At 48.1% G+C, this 15,088-nt stretch overlaps 1 protein-coding gene across 2 annotated transcripts in view; it reads right to left on the bottom strand.

Moving 5' to 3' along the window:
- Window positions 1-15,088, bottom strand: part of LOC138481216 (uncharacterized) — a 373,635-nt gene that overhangs the window by 23,391 nt on the left and 335,156 nt on the right. For both annotated transcript variants that reach the window (XM_069613229.1, XM_069613230.1), the window contains exon 5: window positions 7,919-8,017. In XM_069613229.1, the coding sequence (XP_069469330.1) occupies window positions 7,919-8,017 (99 nt within the window). The remainder of the gene's footprint in view (window positions 1-7,918; window positions 8,018-15,088) is intronic.

The raw sequence follows: 15,088 nt of genomic DNA, 5'->3' as shown, positions 1-15,088 counted from the left end.
CTAGAAACACAAATGGAGGTACGATTCAAGGAACTACAGCAACGAGAGGGGAACTCCGTCGCAAGGACCAACCTCTGGATTTTCGATCTAGTAGAGGTCAAGGGAAAGACCCCGACGGGCCTAGAGGCCAAGGTGTAAGACATCATTAGGATCTTCCTAGGTACCGACTCGGGAGAGACAGTCCTGATCAACAGTTCACCGGGCTGGAGGAGGCGGAAGGGGCCCACGCTCGGTCCTTGCCAAATTCCACTACTACAGGGACAAAGCACGGATACTCGAGAGGGCAAGGACTTTGAGAGACCTACAATACGACAATTCCAGGGTGGCGATCTATCAAGACCTGTCTGCCCTCACGTTGCAGATGAGGAAAAAATGCACAACAATTACCAGATGGCTACAGGAGAAGGGGGTCCGATATCGCTGGGGTCACCCGTTCTACCTGGAATTTGAATGGCAAGGGGAACGCCACCACCTCGTGACTGAAGAGGATATTCAGAGAACCGCGGATGAACTTGTGGGAGACCCCCCTAGCCCTTCCAGGGACAGGAATGAGACTGGCGGAGACCCTGCCCGGGCCCCTTCCTCGACACAGGGGAAACACAAGGTGAAGGGCACACGGAAGTTCCAGAAAACAAGGCATCCGCCAGCCGATTGTGGTGACCCCGTCTGATCGCATTGGGGGGGTCACATGGAGGTCCGCAGGAATGCACTTGTTCCCACAGTCGGTTGGGGTCTCCCCAGTTTTGGGGGAGCCACACACTATTTGTTGAAGTCGCCATGGTTGGTGGAATTTTTGTTTAATTGACATGACACAATGTTTGAGACCGGTTGATTGGGGGGAGCCAAGAAGCAGGGGACCCCCGAGCCCGAATTATGACATAGTGCAATCACTTGTGGCCCCCTCGACGGTCCTCCGGCGTTGGCAAATGCCAAGTGTTGAGTGTTGTCTTTTGAGTGGTGCCACTGTTGGCAAGGTTTATGTTTATTGGTGTATTTGAATATTGGAGGCACTTTTATGCAGGAGCCGATAGCATCGGACCTCTCGTGGGGGTGGCGGGTTGAGGTCTCCGATGTTCGCACCCGCTCCCCGGCCCCCGCTCTAAGCCAAAGACATACACAGGAGACACTCAACGAGCAGTGCGGGGGGGGGGGGGGGGAGAGAATGGAGTGTGATCCCACACGGGGATAGAAATCCCGACTAGGTTCGGGAAGAATATTTTTAATAAAAAGTTGAAGGGCACTTTCCGTACCATCTAATCTCCCGGGGTCTAGGCAGCAGCCCTGGTGGTTCGTTAACCAACCCTGATGCTTGTCGGGCAAGGGAGACAAACGCCTTACACAATGGGTAAGGGAGATGGGTAGAAGGGAGGGGGTGGGAGAGGGATCCAGGATACGGGGATACCATACCATGGCACGGGGACCTAATTCAATTGATGAAGCGGAGGGAACCCACTGAAACTCCACAGGGCGGATAGGGACGACCATGGTTGAGGGAAGGATTGGCACGCTCAACGTCAAGGGCCTAAACTCACAAAATAAGCGGTCTCTTACAAGCAACATGTTCCGTAAACAGAAACTGCTAATCCTTTTCCTGCAGGAAACACTATAGGAGGGGGGCTGAATCGGCGATAAAGGGAAAGGAGATTGGTAAATTCTGGGCCTCACACAAATCCTCTAAGAAGGAGTGGGTGAGTATTCTCCTGGGTAAATCATTCCACTTTACTGATGTTGAGACAAAGAGGGGTTTTGGGGTAGATTTCTGGGGATCAAGGGCATGTCCCAGGGCATGAGGGTTATGTTGGCCACTCTGTACGCACCGAACACTGGCCAAATCAAATTTCTCCACAAAGTCCTTAAAGTCATGGACGATTGGGCGGAGGGAGCCATGATCCTGGGTGGAGATTTCAACCTTATCAAAGACCCTCACCTCGATTGGTGGTCGGTCAGAGGGGTCGGGCCAAAAGCCCCCACCAGGGATAACCTAGCAATGAGGGACCTCCTCCAGGAATACTACTGGGTTGACGTTTGGCGGAAATGCAAACCGGCCCCTGGGGGCTACATGTTCTTCTCTCCCCCCCCCCCAAATCAAACATATACCAGAATTGATTTACTATTGGTGTCGGAAGAAGGAGGGGGGGGGGGGGCGGGGGGGGACCCTATGGTCGAATCAGTGACCTGGTCAGACCACAAACTCTTCATCATGGAGTGGCGACTGCAGGACACCCCGAAATCATATAGATGGCGCTGTAACGATACCCTCATGAGGGATCAGGTCTTTAAAGAATTCTTAAGGAAAGAAATGGAAAACTTCTTCACGACAAATGACACAGGGGAAATCCCAATGGCTACAGTCTGGGAGGCCGCAAAGGCCACCTTCATGGGCCTCCTAATTGCAGAGGGTTCGGGCAAAAAACGAGAGAGCGCTAAGAGTCTAAACTCTGAGGACCTGAGGACCTACGGGCCTGGAGGGCCCAGCTCCCGAAAGGCAACGTAGACCGCAAAAACCTCCTGAGTGAAATGAGGGACAAGAGGCAAGCCCTGCATACGATCCTAATTGGGGAGGTGGTCAAGAAAATGAGATACACAAAGCAAAGATACTACGAAAAGGGAGATAAGGTTGGTACCCTCTTGGCACACAGGTTGAGGGGAAACAGAGCGGGTAGGAGAATAGAGGAGGTTAGAGACGAGACTATTAACACTCAATCAAAAACAGGGCCTATAGCCGAGGCCTTTGCGAATTTCTATAGGGCACTCGACACTAAACAGAAAGACGAATCGCTAGATGATATAAGAAGATACCGAGGACCACCCCCCTCCCAAGACTCACAGACCTAGAGAGGGAAACACTGGAAAAGGAGATAACCGGGCAAGAGGCGGAAGAGGCTATCAAGAAACTGAAAGTAGGCAAGACCCCGGGGGGAGATGGCTACACGGCAGACTTCAACAGTACCAATCTGTGTTGATACAGCCGCTCACCAAACTTATCACATTAAAACCTCAGACACTATCCCGCTGACATTCTTGCAGGCCATAATCACGGTAATCCCCCAAGCCCGGTAAGGACCCGGCGGAATGCGGCTCGTATAGGCCCATCTCGCTACTAAATACAGACGCAAAGATCTTTACTAGGATCCTGGCAACCCGCCTAGAAAAAGGTCTTCCCCGATTGATCCACCCAGACCAAGTCGGTTTCGTGATGCAGACAGGGGGCCGATAGCATGCGCAAAACCCTACACATATTTGGTTCAAAGGGAGTTAGTGTGGAGGGCGCTCTTCTCCTGTCCCTAGACGCAGAGAAGGCGTTCAATAGGGTAAGCTGGGCCTTCATGGAAACTGTCCCATCATCCCTGGGGATGGGATCCAAATGGCTAGGATGGATGAGAGCTCTTTACTCCCACGCCGCAGCAAGAATTACAGTGAACTGATGTGAATCCGAAGCCATCACGTTAGAAAGGGGCACAAGACAGGGGTGTCCACCCTCAACCCTCATATATGCTCTAGTAATGGAGCCCTGGGCCGTAGCTATCAGGGGAAACTACAAAATCCAGGGTATCAAAATGGGTGAAACCAACTATAAAATAACCCTCTTCGCGGATGATGTCCTGCTATATATATATATATCTCTCCAACCCATCTCAATCAGTCCCCGAGGTACTAAACAGCTTAGAATAATATGGGACTCTCGCAGGTTACAAGGTAAATCTAGATAAATCAGTTGCATTTCCAGTAGGCCAACTCAACGCCGCGGAGAAACAATATATTGAGGGCCTCCCGTTTTGTAAGCAACCAGAGGGATTCTGCCACCTGGGGATCCAGATAACTTTGGATCGGACCGACCTTATCAATGCAAACTACCCTCCTCTCTGGTTGGCGGTCAAACGAGACCTGGAACGCTGGACGAAATCTGGCCTCTCGTTGATGGCACGCCTTAACTCCATCAAAATGGTCATCCTTCCCAAATTTTTATACTTGTTCCAAATGCTGCCGACCCAGATACCGAAGCCGTTCCTCCTAGAGATTAAGCGGACTCTTCTCGGCTACCTTTGGGTGGGAAAATCCCACAGAATTATGATACCCTGATAAGGCCCAAAGACGAGGGTGGAGTTAATTTCCCTGACTTAGACACGTACTACAGGGCATCCCAGTTGCGAGTTCTGGTAGATCACTTGACAATGAGCCCAAAGAAACAGTGGGTGGGGCTGGATAATCTGCTTTTCTCTCCGGTCACGCTAGACGAATGGCTCTGGGTCCCGATAGCAAGGATTCCGAAAAGGGTATTGAGACATCCAGTCCTAGGGGTGATAGGGACCATATGGAAGGAAGGGGGCTATCTTGGGTGGCTCACAACGTGGCCCTCGCCCCTGAGCTGCCTCTGGGCTCCCCCACTCTGGGAAGGTATCAACGAGCCACTGGCCTTCCAGCAATGGTACGAGGCAGGTCTTTGTAGAGCGGGACAACTCTGGACAGATGGGGTGTTCATACCCTTGGGGGATCTGAAGGACGCTCTGGGTCTTCCCAATCTCCTCCTACTTACAACTAAAGGGTGCCCTCAACGCGAGTAGATGGGGAGATAGCCTCAGGAGGGATCTGACATACTTCGAGAAATGTATTATCACACACAAGGGGACGAAAGGAGTTATATCACGGCTCTATGGCTTTTTGCTGTTCTCCTCCCCGCGAGACCCCCCCATCCTCCCAGACACAGTGGGAGAAGGACCTAGACACTCCCATAACGGAAAAAAGATTGACCAAGATATGTAGACAGGCCAACCGCTCTACAGCTGCTCCCCAATACCGCCAACAGGCCCTAAAGCTGGTCCATAGATGGCATTACCCCCCACAAAGAATAGCCAGAATGAGAAGGGGCTATGATCCTCATTGTTGGAAATGCCACACACAAATAGGGGATTATGTACACATGTGGTGGAAATGTAACGCTGCACAAACCTACTGGAGAGAAGTCCTCTCTTGGATAAAAGAGGTAGATGGAAAAGACCCTATGCCCCTGGCTAATGTTTGGTATTGAAGTTGAGGGGGGTCCAAAGGTGAAACACGACCACATGCTACATGTCATGCTAGTGGCGGCTAGATGCTGCTGGCCCCAAAAATGGAAATCACCCCGAGCCCCGGGGGAGGGAGAGTGGGTTTCTAAAATACGGGCAATTTATGATATGGAATTTTTGACCCACTTGATTGACAAATCCAAGTCCAATATCGAGGGCCTATGGCTTCCATTCTTTGACAAATATGGGAGAACGGCCTGAAAGACGACGAGCTCTGGACAGTCTTCTAGATCTGAACATTGTCGCCTGGACATCTCCGCTTTGCCCGAGAGGGACCTGTTAAAATGTGAGTCACAGTTCTTACAGCCTGGCCCTGGCGGTTTCGAGCTACCCCCCCCCCTTTATGGGGGGCCACCTTGTACGAGAGTTAACCTTTGTGAGATGACGTGTTGAACCCCGCTGCCATCATCATTTAATGTACCATGTGTGGGAAAGGGAAGGGGGTGGGAATACAGGGAGGGGAGCAAAAGTTGTGAACATTAATCTTTTGTTTATTTCACAGGATGTATCATTGTTTTATTCATGACATGACCATAAAAAACTTAATAAAACCAAATAAAAAAAATAAAAAAAACAGTTATTCCTAATTTTCAACCATGGTTTTTAGCTGTGAAAACAAAAACAAAACGAACCCAAAAAAGTGAATTGTTCTTGCATCTTGGAAAGACAGTGCCTCAAATCCCATTGTTGAAATTTAATTTGCATTGCGCTCATACACAAGTGTTTCAGAGCGCGACAAGGGAACGGAAGGGAACAAGGGAGAACAAAAACAACTATCTTACTAGGCCCAGTGAAATTTAGAACGTGCAAGTGCATGGGGGAGGGAACGGGGAAAGTGCAAGGATGGAGCTGAGAAGTGGAAAGTGCTGAGCAGGGGAAAAACAGATAAATAATAAAAGCAGCAAACAGTGGTAGTGCAGCCAGCAAGTGGCGAGTGCTGGGTTTAAGTCAGACAGGGGGTGTCTGGTAAGTGCAGGGGGGGGGGGGGGGGGACTATGGATACAGATAGACCCCAGTGCAAGGTATTGCCAAGAGGTAGTGCGAGTGGGTGGGTGTCAGGTGCATGGTGCCGAGAGAGTCGGATCAGCAGGGGAGAGGAGGGGCGAAGGCCGAAGCAAAGAGGGAGGTCTTGAGGTAGGTGTAGTTCTCCTCATGGTTTTTAGACTGTCTGCATAAGAGCTAATTTTCAGCTAAGTTTGTGCCACTTTTCTATTGGACAGACCCAACCCCTCAAAAAAACGAAGTGGGGTGTCCTGGGTTTGATAGGTTGCCAAAAGCACAGAAACACCACCCTAATCAGGCAACTGGTTGTGCAGGCCAGGCCCCACTTCTAAATCATAGCCATGTTATGTTACATAAATGTGTACAGCGCACGCTCACCCAGAGGTATCTTGGTGCTAAAGGAGAGACAGAGGACCATCATCCATCAATCACAGTTCACTGTAAGGACCTTCCAAAGGCCAAATGATTTGACAGAGCCTTCACTGGCAGGGGAAGATCGTTCCACATTCGGGCATCGGCTACCGAAAAAGCCCAGCCCCCAATGCACTTGCGGTGATAGGTGGGCACCACCAGCAGACCTGCCAATGCCGAGCGCAAGGAAAGAGTAGGGTAGGAATGATCAAACTTGGATTGAAGGCATTATTGCCCCTAAACCATGCAGCGCCCGATGAACAATGCAGTGTGTCTTAAACTCAATTTGCCACTGCACTGGCTGCCAGTGCAGAGTGTGCAATACCGGAGAGATGTGAGCTCCATATGGTGATCCAGTAGCTACTCTGGCAGCCAGATTTTGAAGGCACTGAAGCCGTTGAATCAGACCCTTAGGCTGGGCAAGATAGAGGGAATTATATTATTCCAACCGGCTGAGCACAAATGCAGCAAACCATCGGTGGGTGGAGGGTAGCTGGCAGCAACGGGAGAACCTTCTTCAGTGTCTTAAGATGGAAATCACTTTGCACACAGCAGAAACTTGATCTTTCATGGACAGAGAAGCCGAAAAGGGTCACACTGAGATTCTTCACCTGCGTCACTAGAAAGAAGACACCCAGAGTGAAGGATCAGGGGGGCGCCTACCACCATCACTTCGGTTTTGTCCCCATTCAACATCAGCCCGTTTCGGCCCATCCAATCACCCACGGCAGTCAGGCACTGGTAAAGGCGCGACAACGCCTCCGCCCAATCAAGGTCTAAACAGCTTTGGGTATCGTCGGCATAAGAGTAACACCTAATGCCGAGGGAGCAGAGGAGATAAATAAGGGGCCAGATGTAAATGTTGAAGAGAATGGGTGACAAGGCGGAGCCCTGAGGAACGCCACAGGTGAGGTTGCAGGAATCTGAAAGGGAAGGAGGAAGAGAGCACCCGAGTGCGATCGGCCAGGAATGACAAAAAACCAGGCAAGAACCAGACCCGAGATCCCAATCTGAGACAGGCGGGTCAGCAGGGTGGGGTTGTCAACGGTGTCAATGGCCGGTGACAGGTCTAAGAGAATCAAGGCTCCCACCCCACCAGCATCAACCAGCCTGGCCATGTCATCTTGGAACGACACCACCACACTTTCCGTTCCCCGACCAGGCCTAAATGTTGTACATTTCTAGACTCAGAAAGTTACTATGGTTGTAATTGTACGATTTACTGAGGCAATCTATTTAGCTTTACTTCTAAACAAATTAATGCTCTTATCTTCTGACTTATGTGGAATTTCCATGGGGCTATGATCAGTGGGGCAACTAGCTTTGCTTTTCAAATTATGGGATTCTCAGTGGAAAGCAAAACGTACCCCACCCCCTCAGAATTGTGGCAGAACAGACAACAGGAATTTCACCTTCCCCCGTTCCCTAAAGGCGATACTAACCTTTGCTCGCAGCCACCCACACTTCCACTTCCTCTGGCTCAGGTAGATTAGACTTGCTTTTTGAAAGTTTTGCTAGTCCCCTTTTTCTCTGCGGCTTTTCTGAAAAGGAACCATGGTAAAGTTTAAATTATAGCAGCATAGCCAAACATAGGCCTTTTAGCAAAGCATCATTTTCATGGTATCAAAAGTGTTGGAGCCTTTGAAGAAGTGACTCAACCATCAACTACTAAAATCACTGTAGTAGTCCCCGTTGCATATATTTTAAGATGCAGAACGTGTTTTAGCCATTTAAAATGCCTACGTCGAGAGAGTGCGGCATCCTCCATTCCACCCGCATCCTGGACTGGGGCATCTTTAAGGATCTCCCTTCAGTTGCATTAACATTTGTAGTTTAAATAAGACCAACTTTATCCACCACCTCCTTATGTATGGGGAGAGTCTACCCCCCAAAACATGCAGAATTGAACCCCAAAATGAAATACTAAATTGTTGCGGTGGGGTAGGGGTACATAGTTTTAAAAAAGTATGGGACGAATAGCACTGCAGCTTCAAGAACACATTTCAATTCCTTAATCTCTGCAATAAGGCCCAGATTGGTTTTCTGCCACCCATTCTCCTCGATGAGTCCTCATCTGAAGGCTCAAACGAATGAAGACGTGCATCCTTGGGTGACAGTCTAGGTGAGGTTCCAAAAAACTGCATTGTTTTCCTGTGAGCTTCCACATGGCAGGCTTCCGGTGGCTGCCTTTAATTCGTAGGGAGTACAGCCTGCTGTATCCTGGGGTGTCCCTGCAGGGAACCCCAAGCCAAAATCCAACAGAGTCCAAAAGCCAGAATATGGTGCTACGAATGTTAGTGGGATAAAAATGCAGCCATACATAGTCATAGCAACTGCCAGAGGGCTGCAGTTCCCAAACAAGACGGAACTGGGGTGTCCGACCCTGCCCTTTAAGACAGGGGAGCAATACGTTGAGATGGATGAGATGCAGAATATACTCAAACATTAATAATCTAACTCAAGAAGTTGGCAAAAACTAATATCAATTATCTAAAAACGGAGTTACAACAAACAAACGGATTTGCTTATCTTCACACCCAAAGCATGGCATGAAAAAACTTTTATACTAAAAACTAGTCATCATGGACATCAACCTACGTTGCAAACTACAAAAGCCTACTTGGGATGTGATAAGGTTACAAGGAACATCTAGGTATACGTTCCATACTTGTTAGGAAGGTGATTGGGTCTCTAACATCAGGTGGGGCAACTAAGCCTTCCTCTAGTGCAAATTTCTACGAACGTCAAATACACGATGTCCCATTGGTTATACAAACCATAGGGCTCTACTACGTGGCGCTCTAATTGTTGGCACTCTTGTACCCCTCTAATATTCCACCTGCGCAAGCAGCATGCAGGCTAATCATCCAGATGCTGGTGGGCTGGTCATTACCATAGTTTCCCACCAATTGGCCCATTCATCCATCATCACCCTTGCAGTCTGCCAGTCAATTAACCTTTGAACATAGTCTTGGAAATGTTCTCCAAGCTCGAGAATATGAGTGAGTATAGGCATACTCTGTCTTCTCAGTTTTGATACAGCGCGTCCCAGTGTCTATTCTCATCCAACCACGTGACTGCAGACCATGTTCAAGTCTTTCTGCATTTAAAATACTATTAAATGATGAACCTCCGACATCTTCAATGTTCTCACTCCTCACCCAAGACAGGGGTTTTGTTCTTTTCACACGTTCTGTAACCACTGTGCGCACATTCAGGCCCAAGGTGGCCTTGACTTCTTGGTGTTGAGCCAGCCAAGCCCTTCCTTGGTTCACCTCCATGGTTAAGTTTTCGATTTTCAACTGCGACACTGAAAACCTTCCTCGTCACTGGATCTAGCTCTGCTAAAGTGCGTTGTGGAATCATCTATAGTCCAAAAGTTTCCTATGCATATACGTTGGTGCATCACCACAATCTATTCTATTCACTACATAGCTAGCCTTTAAGAATACTTTGTCTACTTCCGTTGCTGCATCTGTACAATTGTAAATTGACTGGGTACCTTCATTATTTCTGTAGCATGAACATAGTCATCTCAAGCCCAAAATGTTGCTCATCTTTGGCACCTCCTCAGTATTTATGTTCTCCATTGTCTCTGCAGCTCTTCTGGGTGTGTCAGCTCTATTCATGATGTCACCAATCACCTCTTTTGCTCAGTTTTCACACTTCTTCCGGAATTTCATTCAAATGGCCATCATATTGTCGAAAGAAATGCTTGTATGGCTTTCTCAATGGGAATCTTCCAGGATTCTCTTTGGTATAGGTATTCTCACTGGCATTGCACATGTCTACCTCGGGCTCCCAACATATAGGCAACATGGGGGAGGAGCTTTGGGTGGGGGTACTTGGCTCCACCGCTACACTCCCCCACCCTCCCCCCATGGGCGATTCATCAACCACTCTCTCCATCTTGACATCCTTGTTTGAAGAAATGCTTCTTCGGCACCCATATCTTTATGACTCCCTTCAGACACCCTGCTGATTTCACATGCTCATCTTTACTCCAAAGCATAAGCATACATTGTCCACTTGGACTGCAATAGATCCACTTCCTCACGCACTTATGGTTCTTTGGGTACAGGAACTTCGTTCCTTCAGGTGCGTGAATGCTGGCCTTCACGTAGTCTCTGATTTCTTCATCTATCAGCTCCTCAGTTTTTCATCTTGATTCAACATCAATCATGATCTTCATTCCTACAGCTTTCTTTGCAGTTTTCTTGCATTGTGAGATTAGCCTGATCACACAAAATCCAAGCAATATCATCACTATCAGCGCTCCAAGGAACTTCAACTTATCTGCCAGCCATTGTGGGACCCACGAGAAGATTGATCCAAACCAGCTGTCATGAGCAATGCCTTCCACTTCGTCTATCATCTGGACGTGTAACTTCTTCAGCATTGATATGGCCTCCGTCAAGGTGCCATTCTCGTCATGGGAAGGTATGAATGTGCAACATGATTCTCAAATTTTGGCACAAACACCTCCATCCATAGCTGTGATCATGTCCAAGACACATCTATTCTGAAGTGTCAGTCGTATGGCTCTCAGCTCTTCCTTGATCGCATTGAATCCCTTTATGGTAGTGTTGATCGTCTGCAACAACTCCCATCTGGTTATCTGTAACCACTTAGTATTTGCATCCGTCTGGATCCTGGGCATGAAGATTATCGTGTATATACAAAACAATCTATGTTCATATGGAATGGAATCAAAGGCTTTTATTGACTTCGCTGAAAAATAGTCCCCCCTAATTCAATTAAGGAATTCAGCAGATCTTTTTCCTCAGGTGTGCATCTGCTTTAGGAAACTCGCCAATGTCTTGGTCACTTTTAGGAGTCACCAATGCTGAAACGTGGACATTCACTATAGAACAAAGTCATCCCAAATCCTTGGCCAGCTCCATGTAAGCTCTGGATCCACAAGCCCAGTAGTGGTCCATTATCCCTTCTGTTCCAGCGCTCATTCCTGGCACGTCAAATATTCCACCACAATTCTTGTTTTCTCCAAGTTTTCTTGTGCCATTATTTCTGAAACTTAGCTTTGCACTAGCCAGAGGCACCATCTGTAAGGGCCCTCCTTTGTCTTCGACCCATGTCAGTAGTTTATGAAGTCTCAGCCATACAGGTTTGCATCCATTCTCTACGATGTCAGTCGGTTTGTAGCATTCAATAACTACCCACGCTCTGCAGATGACCATTCCTCCTTACCATCCATCTGGAGAAAGCGCTGATCCACCATTTGGCCTCTGTTCTTCCATTGTCGAATGTCTTCTGCTGATTTTCCTGGACTCGTCTTCTGTTCACTTCCCATCTAATCCCAGCCCCTTTCACTCCAGGTGGTTCGTATCTTATCACGTGATCTTTAGTGTGGGCTCTTGCTCTAGTCTTCGTATCTTTAACATAATCATCTTCGTCTGATCTGTCCATTCTGTTGCCCATGCTAAACAGGCTGTTCAGCCAATGAACTGACCTCTCGTTCAGCAGAGTGCAATTTGAGCTAGTGTGCTGTCTGAACATCCATTTCAATGGCTATGAAGATCTTAGACTTGCCAATACTATAAGGCAGGAGTGTATATACATCGCATGCCTTCTCCGAGGTTCTCCTTCCTACCTTTCATGTGCTGATACCACATGTTCCCCAAATGTGTTGTCTAGCTAATCATTCAGGTCATGATCATCCTCCCTTGTACTTCTCTTAGGTCTCCTTCTTGCCTCATGAGCTCTTATAATCCTCTCATGAAGTAAGTCTGCATAGTTCCTTCTTACTGCGAGAATCATAGGAACATTTGTCAGTGAATTCAGTGTCTTCATGTGTTACTGGTGTAGAAACAGTCACATAAGGTCTCTTCCTATTGGCACAATACGGAGGTAACAATGAATCATGAATCACTTGCAAAGCTGACCACCACTCAAAGGGAAGGTTAGACCCATTTGTCAAAGGATTAGGCGCATTCATATGCACCCCTGGAGTAGGACCAATCAAATGAGGCCTTGCTGGTCTTCTAATTGCCACATCTGTACCCTCCTGCTGCAAAGGAAGATACACAGGAACTACTGCCGTGTTTGGATCTACATAATAGACAGTATGTACTGTGAGTGAAAGTAGAATGACAATGAACATAATGCATGTATATATTATATACCAGTATTCCCATTTTATACAACAACCTCTTGCACGTCGTGGTGCTCTCTCGTATGCCACATTGTTATTGCCATCAATTTTACCCATAGTGCTTATTACTTTTAAGGAAGGAAAAACCAAACTTCAATCAGGCAATCTCAAAATGTTCTGGCAATTGCTGGATCTGCTCCACAAGATTCACAAGCTGCTGACTGATTGCAGGATGGTTATTAGAATTTCAGATAAACACAAAAGAGTTGTCTTTTTGCCAAAACAAATACGGTTGCGTTTCCAGCAAATGGTACAAAAAACAAGGCCAATAGGTTTTGAATGGCATCACTCTATAAACCCATTCATGCGTTCAAAGTGTGTCAGGCAATAAAAAGAATTTCATGTATCAGCCAATTTATCATAGGTCTTCTAGGATCCCTCAGAAATACTTGCATGTTGATCTGTCGTCCAACAAGATCATGGTTATGATTGGTTATTTACAACACGCTTAATACCCAGAGGTTTCTAAGCGCAGACCCGGCGATTGAACATGTGTTGCTCCGTGTCTTGCTTCCAAGGCGCACACGTTGCCCCAGAGCTATCTGTCATGGCCACAGGCCCCAGAACACAAAAACCACACCATCTAGTGATGGGGGCAATGGGTCACTTGACTCACTCCGGTCCCTTTGGGACCCATAAACACAGGGGACCTGGCTGGACTCAGTCCTGGCACTTTTGGCGCCAGGCTCAGAGATGTGAGCAGGAACACCATTTCATTGCAGGAGTGCTTTTATTTTACAAGAACTTTCCAGGAGCTGAAAGCCTTTATTCCAGAGAACATCCTCATGTGCTGACTATCAGGTGTGGCAGGCAGGCTGAACCTGGTAGGCGTGGCTTCAGAAGCTCAGCTACATAAGCTGCTCCATCCTTAAGGCCGGTGCTTCACGTTACTCTGTACTCGCATGCAACGTGACGCTCACCGCCACTTGGACCAGTTTACTTACCTGTGAAACCAGGCATTCTCCTGCATACTCACCTCCAGGAAACCGATGCTTCATCGCTTCATCTGCAGACTCATCTCCTGATATCCAGTGATCTTGATCCCGATGCCGCAGCACAGCACTACGCATCCATGAACTCGGACCCTGTGAAGGACAAGGTTAGAACATCCATCCTAGGGCCGCGCCGCATTTGAACCCTGCGCACCCCCTAGTTAACAACTTACCAGCTACTGTACCGCTGAAGCTTCGTTCCTCATTCCCTCCGACTGCCGCCTCAAGCTCTGCAGCTTCTGCCTGACCCGCAACATCACTTGCAAGGGAAGAAAGCAAAAGAGCAAACCTCAAAAGTGGAACGGACAGCAATACAAGACAACGAAGTTTAAAATACAACAAAAACAGACGAGGAAAGACAAAGGCAAACAGGAACACGTACCTGAAGTATAGTGGCTTAGTTGCAGCATGACTGGACTACCACGTGCAAGGGACCAGTGAAGGAACTCTCCAGATCATAGAAGCGCCCTGCCAGAAGCAGCATGACAGAGTGCTCGCCAAAACGAATCAACGGGTGAGCTTTCCAGGGACAGCGCATCCCACGGGTAACACGGTTTGGGAGAAGGGGTCTCGAAGGGGATCAGGCGCACAAGGTGGCATACTCACGCCCCCATTCTCCACGCAGTAGCAGTCCCGAGCAGCATCACCTATTACCAGTCACCACATAAGCGCAGGGGGGCAAAGTCAGACCTGAGCGACTTCACCCCCGGGAGGGCTGCAACCATGCCCCCAATGCCTCCGCAGAGACCAGGTGAGCATAACACTATACTCCCGAGACAAGGATGCTCTTCAATAAAGAAATAAAAGACCATTGCAAGCAGTTTGTGAGCATCTTCGTCAGACAGGACCCTCTGTGCTTGCTGTACTGTACTCAGGCAGCTGGAGGATTTGCTCAATTATGGCTGTGAGCAGTCTCCTCACAATTGAACCATTTTTAGGATCTGCAAAAATACATGAACGTTAACAGTTCTCCCAACCAATGAAGGATACATGAAGAATGAAGAGGAAAACAGCAAGAATGATCCGATGAATGTTGCCATTAGGCACCACCATGGGCACCTCCAAAGAGAAACTCAGAATGGAATCTGGGAAATGTTCACCTTTCCAATTGTCAAAGAGGAACTCTAGGCCTGGCATTGCTTTTCCCTTCAAGACTTCAATATGTCTCAGTCCAATTTTCAACAAACTCTTGGGGCTCAAGAACAATAGCCTTTTTTCTTCACTCTTTGCTTAGCAGCTACAAAGAGTGTCTCGAACGAACCACAGTCCAACAAACTCATTTGTCTACTGGACAGTCTCTGCATCCATCTTCCTGGTCATCGCTCTAGTCTGCACATGCTGAACTTCTCCGTGGGTTGCATCCAAAAAGGGGAGGGGGTTGTGAGGGTCTCTCCATCGTAGACTTTCACGTGGCCGAGGAATATCCAAGCGCATCTTCCTAGCACCTT

Source organism: Ambystoma mexicanum, chromosome 5p (assembly GCF_040938575.1).
Source record: "Ambystoma mexicanum isolate Mex_15411 chromosome 5p, UKY_AmexF1_1, whole genome shotgun sequence".
NCBI classification, from domain to species: domain Eukaryota; kingdom Metazoa; phylum Chordata; class Amphibia; order Caudata; family Ambystomatidae; genus Ambystoma; species Ambystoma mexicanum.
This window is presented reverse-complemented; position numbering and strand designations above follow the sequence as displayed.